General features: G+C 43.9%; 1 protein-coding gene across 1 annotated transcript; it reads right to left on the bottom strand.

Moving 5' to 3' along the window:
* Nucleotides 1-209: 209 nt before the first annotated feature.
* Nucleotides 210-12687, bottom strand: LOC109777951 (E3 ubiquitin-protein ligase RGLG5). Its single transcript, XM_020336543.4, has 12 exons — nt 12423-12687; nt 11755-12258; nt 11092-11176; nt 10875-11015; nt 10673-10786; nt 10491-10588; nt 10280-10359; nt 7735-7840; nt 7535-7662; nt 7229-7433; nt 539-595; nt 210-457 (listed from the first exon to the last, which is right to left on the bottom strand). The coding sequence occupies exons 1-12, from the start codon at nt 12435-12437 to the stop codon at nt 377-379; spliced, it is 1614 nt and encodes a 537-aa protein (XP_020192132.1). The 5' UTR covers nt 12438-12687; the 3' UTR covers nt 210-376.
* Nucleotides 12688-14009: the final 1322 nt, after the last annotated feature.

The following is a 14009-nucleotide window of genomic DNA, read 5'->3' on the forward strand; positions in this document are numbered from 1 at the left end:
ACGATGACATGCATGCATGTTTGTATCGATAATGTGTTGTATGAACTGCAAAACACTGCCATGGCAACTTTTTTAGTGGGCCTGGTTAAGTTACCAGTGACGGGAAGAAACGTGGTATTTAAGTTACCAGTGGCAGGCCCAAAACTAGTGACCGTCACTAGTAGCTATTTTTCGCCTGCCACTGGTTACTAGTTTTGCAGTAGTGCCTGTTCTAGGTACTGAATTGATGACATATAACACAGAGCAGTACACAACTGTTATTCATTTTCTTTATGGTACAAGCTACAGTGCAAACGGAGTTCTTTTTCTTTTCCATGGATTCTACTTTCAACACTCCAGCGTACTTCAGTCAAACCTAGTCAGGCATGTGAGGCTGTTAGTATAGTTTTACTCTTGTATCAATTGGCCTTCGACAGATAGGGCAATCCACGACCTGCGGTCCACACCCTGAACAAGTCTGCATGTAAAGAAAAACTTAGAGCTGGGAAAACGCGGTCTAGCTAAACAGTCTAGGCTTACCAGTGTTATAAAGTCTCACCTGATGACCACAACCAAATGCCATGTCCCGGGGTTTGGCAAGGCAAACTGGGCAGAACTGCAAATATCGAAAAGTAGATGTGAATATACATATGTTTGTTCGATTTCAACGAAAACAATTTACTCAAAAACAGAATATACAGATGTTGGAGTAGAATTTTCACTAATGAAAAATGGCATGCTTGGATATTGTGCAAAAAAACAAAATTTACCGTGCTATGCTCGCCATTCAAAACTAAGAATATTGCTTGCTTTTCTACACTACCTAACCACAATGGGCTAGGGAAAACTTGCTTGCATAGGAAAGCAGGCTTGACTTGAACAGAGTACCAAGTGCTTGTTGGAGTTGTATTGAATATTGTGTACAAGGTAGGTTACAGTTAAACTTGGAGTCATACCAGGGGTAGACAGAGTATGGAGTCGGGTCCTAGTAGGACACTTGATGCGGAGCATCCTAAGAACATCACCATGTTAAGAGCACTTTTGCCAAGTGACATGTGCATACATATAAAGATGAATAATCTCCTTTATACATGTTCACTTGATTCCTTCTTGGATGGTATACTACTTAATAATCTATCATGCATGTATAGATTTGATCGGAGCTTCACGGATGACGAGGAGGAGTGCAAGCACAAAGGAACAACTACACCATCCGCGAAGGAAATGTGGAGGCGAAGACGGAAGATGGGAGTTGCGGAGGTACAACCTGATGAAGAGGACCGTCTAGGAGGAGCCAAGATTAAGTCGTGCTCCAGCGGCCGGACATCCAATGGCGTACCAGACATCTGGTGCTTCACGACCAACCGGACATTCGGTACCCACCGAAATCCGGTGCCAGGACACCCAAGAGGAAATCAACGAATTTCCGGTGTGTACCTGACATCCGGTTTCTCGCGAGCCACCGGACATCCGGTACCTGCATGTGTGCAAGACAGGCCACTTGACCTTATATCTCTCTCCCACCTACCCTTCCGTGGCATATACTATAAATAGACCTCCCCCTTAAGAATAGAAACAAAATCATAGAGCTTAGCTCATGTCTCTCCCCTTGTGGGATTCCTCTTGAGAGAGAGACTCCATTGGAACACAAGGCCTCCTTTGGAGAAGAATCCCTAGTGGATTATCAAGGCCTCCTTGTCCTAGGACTTGGGGAAAAACTATCTTGTTCCATCTCACTCCTTGGATGATTTGGAACATGGAACTATCTATGTGTATCTTCATTTGCATCTATGTGTTGATTTGTGTGATTCCCCTTGTGTTCTTCATGGGTTTTCTCAAATCCAGCTCCAATTTATGAAGATTGGGCCACATAGGGTCTCTACCCTACATCATCTTGGTATCAAAGCAAGGTTGCCATAAATTTGGAGCCTTACCCCTCACTTTCTACCCTTAGTTTGTTGTGCTCTTGCCCAATTTCTAAAAATTTCCAACAAAAATAGCCCCAATTTTATCTTGTGGTTTGATGTTCTACCGAGTTTTGTTGATTTCTTTCTGTGGATCTAGTGTTTGGCAAATGGATCTACCTCCCTTGGCATTCTCTAGGCCCAATTTGTCTTTTTCCCCCATCAATTTTGCCCCCAAAATCACGATCCGGAGTCCAAATCTCGTGCTGGATATCAGCCACCGGACATCCGGTAGCCCCACCGGAAATCCGGTGCCGGTATAGAAATTGCGTCCATCGGCCGGACATCTAGCCATTACCGGACTTCCGGTGCTTCTCTGACGACCGGACATCCAATACCTGGAAAACTGACTTTGGCTGCCATTTGTTTTGGCCCTAACTAATTCATCCGGACTCTGATTTTGATGTTCTTTAGCTCGTTTTGTAGTTATTGACATCCACCATCCACCAAAATTAGTTCCCACACCATTTGAGTCCATCAAAATTTTCAAATTTTGGCATCTTCGCCTAGGCCCTCTATCAAAACCACCATAACTTCTGCAATATTGACCCTTTTTCGTCCCCATTGCATTTGTGGTCGTTGAGTTGTGATTTGAGTCTCTAAGTTGTATCGGCAACTTGGGGACGGTTTGCTTCAACAACGATACCGTGTACCGTTCCATCGACTACATCAACCATAAGCTTCCACAAGCGACGATGATCATCCATCCTTTGAGACCACCTACCGGAAGCAAGGCCGGTTACCTCCAACTAAGTGAAAAGTTAAGTTTGACGAAGGTATCCATTTCGTCACAAACCTTTCCTTGCCATTACACTTTGATAGCCCCACCATCTTTGCGATCACCTTCATAACTATTGAGACTAGCTATCCAAGTATTGTCATGCTACGCGAAAACTTGAGCACCATAGTGATACGATATCATATTGTTACATCATTTGGTATATCATATAGTGTGAAAGCTTACTCCCATGCATATTTAGTTGAGGCTCAATAAGAATAGTGGCAAAGAGAAAAAAAAAGCTTCTAAGCAAGGAAAAGATCAAAACTTATAAGCAAAAGTGGGGCATGAAAAGATAAACATGTGCATACGGATACATGGAATAGGAAAACGTTTTGGTTGCATATATAGGATTGGTGCCAAGTGGTGAATCGTGCCCAAATGTGCTATCAAGCTAGTGTCTCTCCTTGTGTTTGTGCAACACGAGCTTAGTCTTCGTTAGGCAATTTTGTATTGCTCATCTCTATAGTTGCACAAGCCCCATTATCCCACCGCACGTGTTCTTTGTTGCCCTCCTCTATGCCCTCCTCTACTTCAGTGATCACTTGCTTTCCATTTTGAGTCCTTTGGATTGATTTCAACATTTACAATATCTTAAACTTCAATTTGCTTGATATTTTGTGCCACTAATCCCTTACCGAGCTCCACATATAGCCTTGCTGTGAGTTGTGGGTGCGCTCGGGAACACTTATCAACACCATATTTGCTCTATTAGTACACATTGGACAATCTTCTATCCTTGTCATCCACAGAGCCAAGAAGGTAACTTGATATTGTTATTTCCCTTTTAGCACTTGCTACTTGCACTAGTGCCATGATGTATAGGGACGGCACATCTCCTTCAGTCTACATCCACGACGACGAGTTCGATGTCAACAAGAGCTACGTCGACGCCAAGATGGACGCTCAAATGGAGGAGCTCAATGTCCTCATCAACAAAAGCAAGAGGTCTTCAAGATCATCTTCAAGAAGATACTCAAGTGACATGCTCACGAGCTACCATCTCCGGCAAGGTCACATCGGCATCGACACCATCACCGACAAGTTCATGAAGTTTGAGAGCTCGAGGACTTCACCACCTCCCTTGGCATCTTCGCCTTTGGATGTGCGGCATCTTCGCTGACAAGTACCTCAAGAATATGAACAAGAGAAGCTCCCTAAGCTTAGGTTCGCCACTTCCACGAGCTACTATGACCTCGACACCGACCATGAGACTCTTTTCTATGAACCTCAAACTACATCAAGTCCCCCTCCGAAGATCAAGTGAAGTGCGCCACAAGAAACTTCCACGACTACGCATCGTCATGGTGGCTTCACACACTTTCGAAGGACTTCCACATGAGTTGGCCCAAAACGAAGACAGCTATGCGGCGAGAGTTTGTGCCTTCCACCTACACAGAAAATCTTCGACGCCAATTGGAGAACAGCAAACAAGGTTCCCAAGTCCCTCGGCGGGTACTTCATGGAGATGAAGAAAGCATTGCGACAAACCGGTGTGGATGACCCCATTTGGATGAAGTGCCACTTTACCACGGGATTGAACAACGACATCGCTAAGACTATCTTCTTCAATAAATACGAGTCTCTCGATGACCTCTACGTTGGTGCTCTCAATGCGGAACAAGAACTTAAGAAGGCCAAGGCTTCTCGACCCCATGCACACTTCGCAACAACCGAACTCCAAGGCAACTCCAAGGCAACGAGCATGAGGGTAGTACCACAAAGATGTCCAAGCCCGACGAGCTCCAATACTACGCTCCAATGTTCGACTTCACCGCCATCCCTCCTCGTGGCATTAACGATGCCGAGTCTACCATGACTCTTTTTGAAAACGGCGCGACGACGACTACGACTACAGAGCCACTCAAGGACCAAGATTTCGAGGCGAGTGACATGGTGACAAGCAAGAATGATGCTTCCATCTTCAGAAGCGATAGTGAGATGACCGAGCATGGAATGTTCCCTTCGGTCATGAAGGCGAGTGATGATGTGCCATCTTCGGCCTTCACCCGTGGCGACGGTGACAAGATGGTTGAGCATGTGATTTTCCCTTCAACCATTGCGGTGTATGATGATGAATTGAGAGACTTGTGCACACATATTGATGGTGGCGATGAGTTGGGATTTTCCCTTCAACCACAACTTGGCGTTGTCCTTGGTCAAACCAGCGTGGTTGCCTGATTCAAATCTGGACGTCTTGATGGTGGTGATCTAGAACCGGTCGGCCAAGTGCTGGTGGCTACAAACTGTGGTGGAGCGACCTCCTGCGGCTTCACAACGGCGGTGGTCACCGAAAGGTCTTCGGGAGGGTTCATCTCTCCATATCTGGTGGTTGACTTCGGCGGTGAGATGCAAACTATGGACGACGGCTTGACACAGAGTTATGGTTGTGCAGCAGTGGCGGTAGCACATCACATGTAGTTGTTGGAATCACGAAAAAGCGGTGGCGACAACACATGAGTGACTTCCATGATGGTGTGAAGGCCTAGGTCTGACCCGAGCTAGTTATACCTGGCAATAGCGATGTTTTTTCTACGTCGTTACGTTGTTGAAGGCATTACTCGGATATGCTCGGTCTGATTATTCAGGCTGAAAACCTAGATTCTGGCCTAGGTGGTTGGATCCGGTGACGGCGACATTTGAGCGTCGCTTCCTTCCCGAAGGAGTTGATGTTGAAGAACCTCATCGTCTGTGTGCTGTCATGAGATGGTTGGTGCGTATGTGGTCAATGTTGCAGTTGGCTGATCGCGGACCTAATCGCTATGGGACTTTTTTTCGTTTTTCCTCGCCTACGCATAGCTAAGGATTTGTATGGAATTATGTTATGATACCGAGCATTCCACCTACATGGCGTGCATGTTGCAAAGTGTACGTTGTGTGGAAGTGGTGACCTAGGATCGTTATTATGCAGATGCTAGCAGACGTGCTAGATCTTCATGAGCACGGGAACACACTGGCGGGCGGGTATGGCCGGGAGCACACCGCAGCTGCTCGCTTGGGCTCGGGATATAGGAACAGAGAAAGGAAAGAGAAAGATGAGGAAGAAGATGTGCTATGACAAATGGGACAAGCAATTTTGTTTTATAATTTTTGCTAACTCGGATGCCACCTCAGCTTTGAGGGGTCAATTTGAATGTGCCACGCCACACAAAACCATGTCCCAATCGTCTCAAGGGAGTAAAGTAAACAGTATTGGAAGTTAGGAGTGTGTTCTAACCGGTTTTGGAGTCAAGGGTTGCAAGTTAAACTCTTTGGTAAGTTGAGGGTTGTGAAGTGGACTTAGCTTTTTTAAGATTGCTTGTTACCTTGTTTTTGCTGGATTTTTCAATTTCTTGCAGCAATAGACCTTAGTGGTGGCCATGTCAGCTTGCCTTTGCAAGGCTGATAACATCTCAAGGGTTGGTTTAGTAGTTTCTTGGCTAATTGATCCCCTCAGCCAGTAGCCTAGATCACGAGTCATCTCCATCAACTAAACGTATATACTCCTGTTCTTTATGAACATATATGCGTACTTTAGCTTGACATACTCCATTGGGTAGAAAAAAAGTTATTTACTCCATCATGAAAAATAAGCTATATACTCCTTTGAAAGAAAAGAGTATATCTTCCTTTAACTGCCAAGCAGTATATATTGTTTTGGATATAAACAGTACATACCCCTTAATTTAGCACGTGGTAGTATATACCTGTTTTATTGGCAACCAATATATACTCTTTTGGGTTGTAATTAAGCAGTATAGTGCCAAGTAGTATATACTACCTCTGTAACTAAATATAAGACGTTTTTGCAGTTCAAGTAACCTCTGTAACTAAATATGTCTTATGCTCCCTCTGTCCCATAATATAAGAGCGTCTTTGACACTAGCGCAGTGTCAAAGACGCTCTTATATTATGGGACAGAGGGAGTATCTAGTTACAGAGGTAGTACCTTTCAATTGCCGACAAGTATATACTTGTTTGGATTGTGGCTAGCAGTATCATTAATTGTTTAATCATCCTAAAGAAGGAAACTACTTTCAACATATATACTTCCATTTCATATTCATATACTGATATCATTATACCACTACCGTTCACCATGAAAAATATGGTAGTATTTTATTTGACGGTACCAAACAAATCACATGAAAAACCAAACTATCATGTCTCCTACGAATTTCGGATCCCCTTATTTTTAGTAGTTGGCTAATTGCTCAGCATGCGCGCGCGCACACACACACACACGCACGCGCGCACACACAATAGTGCTATGCTAAGCTCGAGTGTAGAATAGTTATTCTACACCGCTAGAAAAACTATACGTAGTATAGTAAAATTGTGCACAAAAAGTAGCAATTTTGGAACAACTTTTTACTATTCAAGTCACTATGCTGTAACATTGTTCCAAAAATTACTACATACACTATTTTACTATATTGTGTGTGCCTGCCCATGAGATTCTCGTTTTTTTCTAGTCTGGATCAATTTATAAAGATCCTACAATATAGCAGGGCAGTATTTGTCTTACTTGGAGTTCTGATGCTCTAGCATCTGCAGCTGGTGGGGGTGTAACTGACGGTGTGATTGTTGAATCTAAAGTTGCCTCCTCCCTAAGATTAGAAGGCACACTTCGGAAGTTATTTGCCCAAGATGGTGCTGCTCTTGAGGTGGTATTATAACTTGCAAAAGGAGGAGGAAGTGGAACTCGCTCTGGAGACTTTGCAAGTCGACGCCTAGTTAGTAAAAACATGAATAACAAATGAGACAATCAAAGCCAACTAGGAATGGTAAATAAGAAATATGTGTAACTACACTTGCTCTTGCTTCTGCTTACCCCAGTATTCCAAGCTGTAATGTTGCTTTGTACTGCAAAGGTATTTCCATGAGTGCTGAAAGAGCAAACTCTGTCTCCTTGTTGCTTTGACTGATCTTTTTTGACATGATTCCGGTGAAGTTGACAAACTAGGATAGCGAATATCACCGTTATTTTGCTTGGGAGGCAAATATCAGTATTTATATAGTTTTGGTATTTACCTGGAAATTGTCAAAAGATCTAGCAGGAATGTTGTCATCAAATTCATTCATCATGTCCCAAGGACCATCTCCAACTCCGACCAGAATTATAGACAAAGGAAATTCACTGCAACAAAATGGGAACATATGACCAAGGAGAAGTCAGTGTTATGTCAATCCATATGATGAATTTATGATGTTATATTTTTTGGCAATGGTCATGCAAAAGCAAGGTGCGAACTCTTAGCTTAGCTTCATGTATCAACTGCACCAGTTTGTTGAACACTCGCTTCATGACTACCAGAACCCAGAGGGAACCCTACGACACCTCGCAAGTTGCCTGAGGCGACGGCTGTCCATTGAGTGTAGGACAGTCGTACTATCAAGAGGGGCACAAGCAAAGGTACTTTGGTTTGAACCCCACAAAAGATCCCAAGCCAAAGATCACAAATGATCGATTTTGATATAAAAATCGTCCCAATCCGAAGTCGTATGCAAATGTTAGAGCCCGCACAGCGCGACCCTGCAGTGAGCAAAATATGACGCCCGGGACAAGACACACATGTGACTATGTCTGATGAGTTGCATGAATAATTGCCTGTTTTGCGGGAGCCATTTGGCCCTGAAGATGCCCTCTAATCGAAAAACGTTCAACACGAAAGTTGTTCGTCTCGTCGAAACGAGTAAATATGCTTTTGGGCGCATTTTCATCGGAGGTCATTTACTGCCTCAAAAGTGATCCGCAAGGTGCAGCCAGATTATAAACTGAACAGTTTTGGAAAGTTTGGACTCCGAGTTGGACCCAAACTAGGGTTTTGAACGTGAATTCTAACCTTTCCTTGCACGGGAAGTCCATCCGCCTCTTATATACACGAGGTGTGACGACCGATTGAAAAAACAACACAATCGCAAAACACATATATTTTTTACCCTAGTTTTATATCTCTCCCTTGTTCTTTCTCTAGTTCTTCGTTCGTTCTTCGTGTTGAAGGACAGCGATCCTCGAGGCTCTAGGGGCGGGCGAACCGACCTAGGGCAGCCCATAGCCGCCGCGCGTCCAGACGGGGTCCCTCCCGAGCGCGTGGGGTTTCGGGTCCTGAAAAGCACCCGCCGGATTGTTTGCGTACCACGCTTCCGGACGGGTCTCCTTCGACGTGAGCTGCGGTGCATCACCCTCGGCGTTGGAGGTACACGACGTGTTCGTGTGAGAACACATCTCTTGTAGATCTAGCTGTTGGACATGTCGTCTTTTAGTTAGCCAACACTCACCATACAACATCACAAGTCGAATCACCATCCTATAGAACCCGCCTTTTAGCTTCTGTGGCACTCTCTTATCATAGCAAACGCCAAAAGCTTGGCGTCACTTCGTCCATCCAACTTTTATTCGATGGCTCACATCTTCATCGATATCACCATCCTTCTGCGTCATTGACCCCAAATATCGAAAGGTGTCCTTCTAAGGTACCACCTGCCTATCAAGGCTAACTTCCTCCTCCTCGCGCCTAGTAGTACTGAAACCGCACCTCATGTACTCAGTTTTAGTTCTACTAAGCCTAAAACCTTTCAATTCTAAAGTTTGCCTCCACAGCTCTAACTTCCTATTAACCCCTGTATGACTATTGTTGCCTAGCATGACATCATCCGCAAAGAGCATACACCATGGGATATCTCCTTGTGACCTCATCCATCACCAAAGCAAAAGGATAAGGCCTCAAAGTTGACCCTTGGTGGAGTGCTATTTTAACTAGAAAGTCATCAGTGTCGCCATCACTTCTTCGAACACTTTTCACAACATTATCGTATATGATGTCCTTGAGGCTGGTCGTAATGGTAGTATCATAAACGATATCATGCATGCCAACTAGACTTTTTTTATTATGTGGCACACAATTAAATGAGGAAAGAGAGGATGTGGTATCATATTATGATACTGTATCATATTAAATGTTGTACTACTTTGTGTCATGGATGGGAATTAATAAGGCAACCTAAGATACTAACTTATGATACTATGCATTACGGAAGTAGTATCATACACCAGTATCATATGCATGATATTAGTATATGATACTCACCATTACGGGCAGCCTGATGAGGGTAATGTACTTTGTTGGGACTTTTTGTTTCCCCAAGGCTGTTGGTGACATAAAAACAATTAAATGCTGATAGCAATTACTGCAGCTGTTTGAAAATCAAGACAAGTAGCAAGAGCTTTTCAACGTCTTACGCTTACTCTGCAGTTACTAACCAAATGTAAATAATTTGTTGCAAGCTGGACATGAATACTGCAGGAACAAGAAATACAAACAAATAGGTGTATTTTGACATACCAAAACAGAACTTTCTAAGTACATATACGCATTATGCCATCAGGTAAGCAATAGAAAATTGGGGTAGTAGAATAATGAAACACACCCTTAACTGTACACATCTGGTGTTAACAGGAATCATGTTAAGATTAAACATACAACACAACAGCATCTTGATCATGATATTTATTGCAACTAAGAAACTTCTATGGTACACCATTTTACATACTCCGCCTAAAATAACCCCACATTACCTGGCTTGCACAATAGCATCTACAGTCATCTGCTCTTGGGTACTTAATTGACCAAATTCAGTGTTAACACTTCGTGTGACCTGTACAGTGATATTTCAGACACAGGCCAAATAATACCAACATAGGAAAAACATCATCATGCACAGGAAGCCAATGATATAATAATTGAACTAAAAAATAAAAATAAGAAGGGTGATATAAAAAAGCCTACTTGTCCATCGGCAATTATTACTAAAACATGGTATTGGCCACCGCTTTGCTCAACAATGGTTGTGGCCATTTCAATTATTGGAGAAAATGATGTAGGACCTTCAAACATATAACAAATTTTATCCATACATTGACCATGATTGTACGCTTCAAAAAACAACAATCAAAATTGAGCTTTCCTACCGGAAAGACGAAGATGAGGAACAATTTCTCTATATCGAGCCAAAGCCTCCTGAAACCCATAGCATGGTCTTTCGTCAGGGTTGAAGGCAAATACATCTTGGTCATGTGTAGATGCTGCGTTTTCCAAATAAAACTGAACTATAAGTCTTGTGCAATTTCACTATATATTGGTAAATTAACAAAAGAAAAGTTTGAGCTTTACCATCTCCAAAACCATAGCACGGAATTAAGTTATCCTCATCAAAAGCTGACAGTGTTTGTCCAATGATGGAGATTGCCTGCTCGTAAGGATTGGGGGCATCACCAATATGATGCAGGCTCACACCATTGAATGACCTCTTTCCTGCATGCCGAATTGCAGACATAGTCAAGCATCAAGAATGAATGTTTTGTCCAATGCATATATTCTATTCAACTACCTGTCCATTCATTACTTTTCGTGAAATCAATTCCAATGATTAAATTGGAAGACTCGAGGCCAGCTTGCGCTAATGCTTCAATAACCTGCATACAGAACTCTAGTATTGAGCCAAGTGTCACAATTTGTTAAGTACTCCCTCCGTAAAGAAATATACTCCCCCCGTCCCAAAATTCTTGTCTTGGATTTGTCTAGATACGGATGTATCTAATATTAAAACGTGACTTGATGCATCCGTATTTAGACAAATCTAAGACAAGAATTTTGGGACGGAGGGAGTACTTCTTTAAAGAGGGAGTATATTTCCTTACAATTTGTTAAGTACTCCCTCTGGACTCGGTTGTTTGGCGTTAGTCTATAAACAGTGTTTATTCGGCGGGCTCGATTTGCAATTTTCAATTTCAAAAGAGCAGATGCATCAGTTTGTTGTGCGGCTCGTGCAAATTGTTCCCCACCTTGTTATCATCCGGGTGAAATTTTGCACTATCAGTTTCGCACCTTTTACATGTAAGCACCATGCAAGCTCCACAGCACTACATTAAACCAGATACCACCGATGTCCAAGCCATCTACAATGGCTAATTCCATCCCTGATATGGCTTCGAGCCGGAAGCAGTGTTGAACATTTGAGCATCACCAATCCAATACACACATTGATACATACCTCATCCAAGGAGCGGTACTGGTCCACAATCTTGGAGTACTTCCTCTCCAGCTTGGGCCGCTTACTGGCAACTGCCGGTGTCTTAATTGTCCGCGACACTGGTGGCACTGAGACGGCATGAGCCGGAGAGGCTGGCGCTGCTGCCACGGCCGAATGAGAGTAACTGCTGGAGGAAACCACCAAATCTTCAGCGGCCTGCGGGGCGCTCACCCGCCGCCGGTAGATCGAGGACGAGTGATACTCATCCGTCACCGGAGCGGTGTGGGGGGACGGTGGTGGGTCCCACAGCTGTGACTGCGGATCGTATGGATCCGCGGGGCCGCCGCCGGCGCGGTTCCTCGCAGCCGGCGGCGATCTGGGTCGTGGTGCTGCTTCTGGTTGCGGCTCTTCTTGTGGCTCGGCTGGCGGTGCAACCTGCAGGAGGCCCCCGACAACCTTGGTGGCTGTCTGCAGGACCAGGAAGAGCACCCACAGCAGGAACGTGACAATCTTGCCGGCCACAGCCTGAAACTCCAAGCAAATCGTAACGGCAACAGTCAAGATCAACGAATCGAAACAAAAACAAATAATCGAAGCTTAAATAGCTCCAACGAACAACAAACAAATCAACAGGAACTTTTTGTTGAAGATTTGGAGAAGTGAATGAAGCTGGTGCATCTAGTGCGTACGAGGAAACCGCTCATGCCGACGAGGACGACGACGCGAGGGAGGCGAGCTCTGCCACTCCTCGGGGAAAGGGATGCGAGGTTGGGCGGATTGCAAGGGCAATGGCTGATGAGCCGCTCATGCCGAGGAGGAAGTTACTTTGGTCAAGTCGGTGCTGTTGTTGCGTCTACTCGAGTCAAGGGTCGATGTGTCGAGTGATGACGTTTACGCCTGTTTGCCGTGGTTGCTGCTGGTTACTGCTTCACAGCGGAGATCCACCACCTATCCGTTTGTTACACAGACGAAAAAACCATAAATCTGCGAAAAAGCTAACGTCCACGCGTGTGTACATTTGCATATCGTTCACATGCTTTTATCATCACTTATTTTGCCACGTATGAACATATGACATCAGCAGATTTTTTTATTTTCAGCTTAAAATGTTTTATCTCCTAATTAAAAAACGAATTAAAAATTCGTTTTCACCATTAAATCCGTCTCGACGAGATCTTCAAAACTAGACCCCATGTTAATATGTTTCGACAAAAAAAATTTTTGCCCAAAAGTTGCCGTGATGTTTACACTGTAGTTGCCATAGTGCTTAAACTAAAGTTGTCATGTGGCAATTTTAGTTTGTAGAGCATGGCAATTTTAGTTTTTTTATGATGCAATTTCAATACTTTGATCATGAAAATATATTTTTTTATGAACCATGGCAATTTTAAGTGCATGTATCATGGCAATTTTAGTTTATGGTGCATGTCAAGTCTAGTTTCTTAATTCTCTGTTTTATAATATGTCAAAAATTACTTTTAAATGTAGAAGAAAATAGCTGAAACATATCATGGCAACTTCAGTATAAACATCATGACAATTCATGTGCAATAGACATGGCAACTTTTAACAAAAAAATTCGTCGAAATATATTGATATGAGATCTAGTTTCGAAGATCTCGTCGCGAGGGATTTAACGGTGAAAACGGATCTTCAATCGGATTTTTCATTTAAGAAATAAAACATTTTAAAAACTGAAAAAATTCTCACATGCATGCACGCGGTGACATGGCGTAGTCTGTGTGTTATATAGCGTGTGGGCGGATTTGTCTCCCACCACACGTGTGGGCGTTAGCGTTGTCCTAAATCTGACATCTGCTTGAGGCCGTGCGCGCCTGTCGATGCGTCCAACGGGTGGGCCGCATCCCAAACGGTCCTTTTTTTACGTGAATAAAAAAAACCCGAAAACCCTAAATAAACGTTAAAAACAACTAAAAGATATCAATACATACATTTAAAACGTCTAGATTACCCTAGTTGAACACATTCATATAAACATAAACATTTTTTATATTTTTAAAAAACTAGATAAGGGTCGTCGTGGCTGCCGTTGCCTTCCATGGCCGCCGTCTACTCCTCCTCGTCGTCGTCGCTGGTGAGGTTGGCGTATGGAGGTGGCTGCCAGAGGTGGGATAGCGGCCCCTGCCACGCCGGAGGCGCCTGCTGTGTCGGCTGCGATGGCGCCTGCACGACCTCTTCGCGCAGCGGGGATGGTGACCACCAGTCGGCGTCCACCTTGGGCGTGCACCGCATGGTCTCCGTCCACGTCTAGGACT

This window comes from Aegilops tauschii, chromosome 5 (assembly GCF_002575655.3).
Source record: "Aegilops tauschii subsp. strangulata cultivar AL8/78 chromosome 5, Aet v6.0, whole genome shotgun sequence".
Taxonomy (NCBI): domain Eukaryota; kingdom Viridiplantae; phylum Streptophyta; class Magnoliopsida; order Poales; family Poaceae; genus Aegilops; species Aegilops tauschii.

What these genes read in the sequence shown, in the direction of transcription:
- LOC109777951 (XM_020336543.4), bottom strand. An exon ending in AGTACCGCTCCTTGGATGAG is followed by an intron (nt 11,177 to 11,754) that starts GTATGTATCAAT and finishes TTCTGTATGCAG; the next exon opens with GTTATTGAAGCATTAGCGCA. An exon ending in CATTTGGTTGTGGTCATCAG is followed by an intron (nt 458 to 538) that starts GTGAGACTTTAT and finishes CTTTACATGCAG; the next exon opens with ACTTGTTCAGGGTGTGGACC.